The sequence below is a fragment of the Erithacus rubecula genome (genome assembly GCF_903797595.1).
Source record: "Erithacus rubecula genome assembly, contig: SUPER_Z_unloc_7, whole genome shotgun sequence".
NCBI classification, from domain to species: domain Eukaryota; kingdom Metazoa; phylum Chordata; class Aves; order Passeriformes; family Muscicapidae; genus Erithacus; species Erithacus rubecula.
In genome coordinates, this window is record NW_027635539.1 from 67,287 (window position 1) to 74,070 (window position 6,784).

General features: G+C 46.3%; 1 protein-coding gene across 1 annotated transcript in view; it reads right to left on the reverse strand.

The window, feature by feature from the left end:
• Positions 1-6,429, reverse strand: part of PCSK1 (proprotein convertase subtilisin/kexin type 1) — a 28,122-nt gene extending 21,693 nt beyond the window's left edge. Inside the window, exons 1-3 of the mRNA XM_079331683.1 lie at positions 6,094-6,429; positions 4,517-4,621; positions 1,090-1,200 (exon numbers count right to left, since the gene is read on the reverse strand). Coding sequence (XP_079187809.1) covers positions 1,090-1,200; positions 4,517-4,621; positions 6,094-6,276 — 399 coding nt within the window. The 5' untranslated portion in view covers positions 6,277-6,429. The remainder of the gene's footprint in view (positions 1-1,089; positions 1,201-4,516; positions 4,622-6,093) is intronic.
• Positions 6,430-6,784: the final 355 nt, after the last annotated feature.

Consider the following 6,784-nt stretch of genomic DNA (forward strand, 5'->3'; position numbering starts at 1 on the left):
GGGAAAACTAGTGAAAACCACAAATAGGTAGGAAAAGGAAGTAAATCTCCAGGAGAGCAGAACATTGCCAGTTTTTTCCCCCCCAGGTTGCTTTCATGAGTCCTGTGTGTTTTTGTGCATTTGTCTAATATAGGCATCTTGGAAATGTCCTGCTTTTTGGATACAGACAAAGAAGCAAACAGACATTCTGCTTCAATTTTTTTTCTGTTCAGAAGAAGTCTGCAGGAAACTTCATGGAAATATATTATACTATGTGGTTTATAATTTATCTTCCCTAGCTTCAAAAGCAGCCTAGAGTTTGGTATGATTTCTCTAAGATGAACTGAGGAAAAGTATTTCTATCCACTCAGGCCTCCATTTGTGCTTGACCTTTCTTTTTCATTTGCTATAGCCACCTTTAATCCCATCCTTATTCTGAGAGAAAGCAAAGAATCTTAGACTGAAAGTACAATGGAAATGATGCACAATGGAAATAGGCTCTTGAAAGAAACCATGTAAAATCTAAATTATCAGCTGTATTTCTCAATTGGCATATGGAGATAAAAACTATAGAGCACAGGAAATTTTTTCCCCTGAGGTTTTGAGCATATGAGAGAGTTTTAGAGACCCTCTAATACAAAAATCCTAGTCTATGTGGCCGAAGTTCCTTGTCAGAAGCTATAGGTGCTCTTGTTTTCATCTGGTGCATGTATTCTGTGCTACCAATTTTAATAAAGAAATACATGGCCAGCTTCAGATATGGTAATGAACTTCTTAAGCAAAAACCAGAAATATTTTAAAATTATAATTAAAGTGGTTTCTAACAGTTAACAATTTGTGATATCACCCCTTCCACCCCCCAACCCCCCACCCCCCCCATACTAAACAGCAGCTGAATTGGCATCTAGAGTCATTATAAAAGTGACAATCCACAGAAGAGAGAAGGCTGACTGGAAATGTTATGCACAGAGATCACTCATTTTTACAGCATACGCTAACAAAAGAGATCCTTCACTTATTCCCTTCAATGCAATCACTTTGATACTTGTAAAATAATACAACTGATGGCATAATCACCTTCCCCAGTTCCACAAGGCAACAAATTCTTACCAGATACCATTGCTGATTCCACATAGGGTCATTGAAAAGACTTTCTGCTGAGTCTCTCACGGAGGCACGCTTGGTTCGCTTTTTTTCATACTGCTGCTCTGCCCATGACACCTACAATTATTCATAAAAATATGACAAGATACGACTCTATAATTCTAGACTATAAGGGCTTTCCTCACAGAAGAGAAATTTTGGTGCCTAAAGGAAAATAAGCAATATTTGGTACAGAGAAGAGGATTATTTAAACTATAGTAGAGGAAGATTTAGGGAAGAGAACTTGGTGAAATCACAATACTGTAGAATCAATTAACAGAAGATCATTGAGCACAAATTAACAAAGAACTCTGAGTGACACATGGCAAGTTTTTACATCAAATAAAACCACGTAGTGTGGCTAAAAGACCATCTAAGCAATAGTGCTTACTGAAACAAGGAAAACCACAGCCTGCTTCTTTCTCCTACTTATCTTTTATTCACTCTCTATTGTGAGTGAAAAGGAAAGAAGAAAAATCATCTCTGGCTTTGGTCTAGCAATTATAATGATGCTGTTACTCACAGACCAGCTGGACCTCCAAGTCTCCTTCCTAGTGGTGTTTTGAAGAGCGGTCAATTAGCTAGCTATGAATATTAGGCTAACTTCATCACCAGCATAATTCCACTTAAGGCAACTGAAAGCCAAATGCTTCAGCACGCTTTGATAAAGCGTCAGATGAGTTGCACAGCCTTTGTGCACAGACACAGCAATCTCTAAGACACTAGGAAATATTTTAAATGTGTATTGCCCTAGAATGCATTACTGAACCCAGTTCAAATGAAATCCTGATGATAATGCCTCTCTCTGTGCTGGGTGCTCCTTTTGAAAATGGAATAAAACATTATTCATAGTTGGTCACTCTGATGAAGGTATGGTTGCTCCTTTCCATCCCAAGTTCCAAGCAGGAAAAGCAAACTCAGGTTCTGTAAGATTGAAAAGATCCTGTGACAAGCCTCACATAGAGGGTGTCTTGGATCTAATCTTCTACTTTCAAGCTCTGAATTCCTTTAATCTACTGTGATTGAACAGCTTTATGATCCTGACATATCACCATATATGAGATAATAATGACTCAGAAGTTATGATTAAAAAGTATAATTTGATTAAAATGCAATTTTCTAATGAAAGCCTAATGAAAATTCACTACAAGGACATAAATCCTTTAAAATGGTAGGTGCATTAGGCATGTTTATGATTCTCTTTGTTATATATTTAGTCCTAAACCCCCTACAAACCTTGGTCATGGAAGATGAATTTACCCATGCAACCGAAGGTATTTTAAACTGCCCTATTGATATCTCAGGCTATACATACTTGTGCACACATTGGAGCAATTACCTCTATCTCTTTTCCCTGCCCACAGCACAGCTTGGCCTCTTCACCACCCAATAGTAATTACCAATTGACAACTTCCATGCTTGTTTGTTTTTTTTTCACGGGGAGCAAGTGCACTGAAGGGAAATGAGCTGAAAATCCCAAGCACATATGTCAGGCAAACAAGGCATATGTTTGTCACTCTGCAAGTGGGTGAGGTTCCAACCATCCATTTCCAGCAAAAGCTGAAGGCTCCGTGCCAAATCTCCAACCACTGATACATAAAGTGGTAACAAAAAAAAAAAAAACCTCGATTCAAGTCTACCTGCAGGAAAGTAGATTTGGAAAGTAGTGCAAATACTAGAAGTTAGGTAACCAGTTAATTATATCCCTTCAATGTATTCACAGCCTTTATATGTTTTACAACAAACACTATAGGAAGCAGATAAATATTCAGATTAGAGCCAAGTTTTACCACAGCTTTCACACTTAACATACCGTAAAATTCATGAAGGGGTTCTACAAACAAAAACAGGATTCCCTTTTCTCTCCCTTTTTAAAGGTTGAATCTAAATCTTTTTAAGTAGGCTGTTGCTGAAGAAGAACAGCTCTTTAGAGCAAAGGTCCCTGTGTAACTACACAGCATTACATGATTGCCTTGTGTTTATACACTTACATAATGCATAATTACATCTCATTTATTCACAGAGTTAATTTGCCTACTGGATGGTAAATAAAATGGAAATTGGAGTAAATTTAGCAAATCACCTGCAGCATTTTGAATCTAAGAATGCAAGGATGCAATAATGTCTGGCAGAAATATAATACAATCTCTTCCATTCTGCTACAATTTTACAATGTGATGTATTGAACACTGTCATTCTTCCCTGTATAGCAGATTTATTCAATGCGGTAAGCCCAAAAAGAGAGAGACTGCACTCAAAACCATGATCCTGAACATTGTATTATAATGACATGGGACATCTGGTCATATATGTAGATATAAATTGGAACTAGTTTAGATAGAATCTGCAGGTTTGAACATCCCCAAGTTCGGATTATTTCAGCTTTAACCAATAAACCCGTTCCTGTTTGCAAAGAAATAGATGAGAGTGTAAAGTTTTGAAACAAAACAGGCAAAACAAGTACCACCATTCTGTCTTGCCACACAGAATATTTCCTCCTAGTTGACATTTGCATCTAAAACCTCCAGATCGAAGATTACTCATTCTGAAATTATTTGTTCCTATATGATAATTTGCTGGTTTTGACAACTGGGTTACTTCATGGTTTGGACAGCTCATATTGTCACAATGATTGCTGTAACAATGCTGATCTTAAAATCAAATGTTGTTGCTGTGACATTTCCCAGAAAATAGTTTGTAAGAGAGGCTGACAGCTTTCTGTTCTGCTCTTTAAATTTGTCATGCACCCGTTTTTCATTATGCTTACAAGCAGAAATTCCTCTCCCTGAAATAAAACCAGACAAACAAGGAGTTTGCTTCACCAGTGGGTTGTACTTTAGACCTCTAGTTCTCCAGTTTGTGTGTTCTCTGATTGCAGTGGCATATCACTGTAACAAAAGACTGCAAGTCTGGAAAGTGTGATGAATTGTTTGAGGAGGGATTTTAGCTTGTTGTAAAAGCCAATGCAACAGAACCTCAGCCCTTTTTCCCTGCTTCTTTTTTCCCCTTAGTAAGTCACTTTAAATCAAACCTAATTCACATGGTAATTGCGCAGACGTGGCCTAATTAAACTTAGTGCATCTATGGATTTTTACTTTGAATCCAGCCCCTTGGTTCCAGTTCACATTTTAATAAGTGGCACATCAACATCTGAAATTTCAGTGCTGCACGTCTTAAATCCTAATTTGGAAAGCTGTTGTAAAGTATATGATAAGGGAGAGTCAGATTCTGCCTGTGAATGACAGAATAGTTAAGTATTATTCAGCATGAGTGTGGATGGCTGAATATATCAGACTTGCAAAATAAGGAAGGCCTGCCTATGACCTCTTTACGAATCTAGAGGTAAGAAGACAGAATAAACATTTTTTTAAAAACGAATAAATTTAACACTCACCCGCTCATCATCAGAAAGTCTCTTAGTCATATGAGTAGCACTTCTTCTGGACCGTCTTGGGTGACTCTTATGTCTGAATAAGTAGTGGTTTTTGAGTGATCCAATCTGTAAGACACAGGCATGTTTTAATTATCAGGAGGTTTTCCCTCACTGTGTGAGCAAGTACCAACAATCAACATATGAAAGAATTCCCGCTGCCTGAAAGACAAAAGAGCAAGAAACTACCCTTTAGATATTTTAATTCAAACAAGGAAACACTCTTCCAGTAACAAAGTGATTCTCTCAGCCTGTGTGTGCTGCTAGAAGAAGCTGAGGGAATAATTTCATTTGGGCTACTCAAATGCAGTCATTACCACTACAGTACTCAAGTCACGCAGCACCTGTACTAGTGACCACTACACTCATGGACACCTCTCGGCACGGCCACATTTCAGCAGGCAGGCTGCTCACCAGTTTTATCTGCTTTTCCTGGGCTTCAGCAGGACAGGTGTGAAAAGCTTTGCATGGCTTCAGACACCTCACTGCGGGGCTGGGCTGTACAGACACCCACTGTAGCAGGGTTTTCACTTGCCCGGTAGCCAGCCACCAGGCAAGCCAGGTGCAGGCGCTGACTTCGAGTGCCCCACTCGCCTGAGGACGGGCTCTTTGATAGCTGTGGGGGCAAATGTGCCGTCTACGAAGGCAGAAATACCAAGCCCACGGAGGTGGGATCACCCCTACGGGTTTGAAAGTGCGGAGAGCACCGCGGTGCCGTGCGGGGGGCTGGGCAGGCAGCCAGCAGGAGCTGCCCACGGACAGTACCGGGGGCACGGAGAGGAGCTGATCGCGACCCCCACCATGGGGCCGGGCCAGGGGCAGCAGGGTCCCTGCTTTGAGGGACGCCGTGCACAGGACCCTCGCCGGGAGGTGAGACGAAGCCGTTCCCTCACGGCAGTTACTCATCCCTGACAACGCTGACGTCACGACATCCCAAAAAAGCGCCCGAGGGATGGCTGGAGAGAAGCCCCGCGATGGCGATGGAGCCGGCGAGGCGGAGGCGGAGCGGGGCCGCAGCCGGGACTGCCCGCGCCCTCCTCCTCCTCCTTCCCGGACTGCTGGAGGAGGGTCGGGCACCCTGCCCGGTCCCCTGGGTACACACAGCGGGGTGTGCCCGCCCGGTCCCCTCAGGGACAGCGGGATGCCCTGCCTGACTCCGGTGTCCTTAGGGAGAACCAGCTGCCCTGCCCGGACGCCTCCAGGGAGAGCCGGACCCCCCGCTCGACCCTTCGCAAGGGGAGCGGGAGCGCCCTGCCCACTCCCGTCAAGGAGAGCTTGAGGTCCCCGCCCGGTCCCCCGAGGAAGAGCCGACCCGTCCTGCGCCGTCTCCTCTGGAAGAGCCATCCCTGGCCCGGCGCCAGGGACAGATCCAGACCCCAGGAGGCTGCGGTGGGAGACCGGGAGCTTTAAACTCCTCGGAGCCCTGCGGGCGGCAGCCGGGCACAAGTTTGAGGGAGAAGGGAGGGAAGGAGCCTCGCGGGATGGGAAAGGAGCCCCGTCACGGAGTATCCTGAGGGATGCTGTCCCCCGCCCGGCCGTACCTGCCCCACCAGGTCGTAGTCCAGCTCGTCTGCGATGGCTCTGGCAGCGTCGGGGCCGGCCGGGATCTCCGCTGCCCACTCGTTGAGGAAGAGCCGCCCGGCGCTGCTTCCTTGGGGCAGAGACCAGGCAGCCAGGAGCACGGCCAGGGCCGCGCACCGGCCGGCCCAGCGCCTCCCGGCCATGGCAGCGGGACGCGGGAAGGATGCGGGCGGGATCCGGGTGGGATGCGGGATCCGGCGCCGCGTTGCTACGCGATAGCGCGGAGCAGAGAGAGCCCTGCCTGCCTGCCTGCCGGCGCGGCCGCCCGAGGCTCACAGACCCTCCGGAGCCGGAATGGAAATGAGTGTTTACACGTCAAAACGACGACAGCCATCCTGACGTCAAGTGTACCTGGCCCCCGAGCGAGAAGGGGGGGTGATTCCAGGGGGGGCGCGGAACAGAGCGGAATGGAGGCGGGGTCGCGGGGGCGAAGCCCGACGGTTCCCGGGGGACGGGGGGGAATGGTGGGGGTGGCGGCGGCTCGGCGGGACGGGAGATGCGGGGTCTGGTCCGCGAGGGTCGGGGGGAGGCACCCCGAGCGCCGGATCAGCGCCGCTGCGGTCGTTTCCATCATTGTAGGGTAAGAGCGAGCCCGAGTCCAGGTGAGGCAGGAGCCCCGCCCGCCCCTCGTCCCATCCCGTCGCGGTTGGG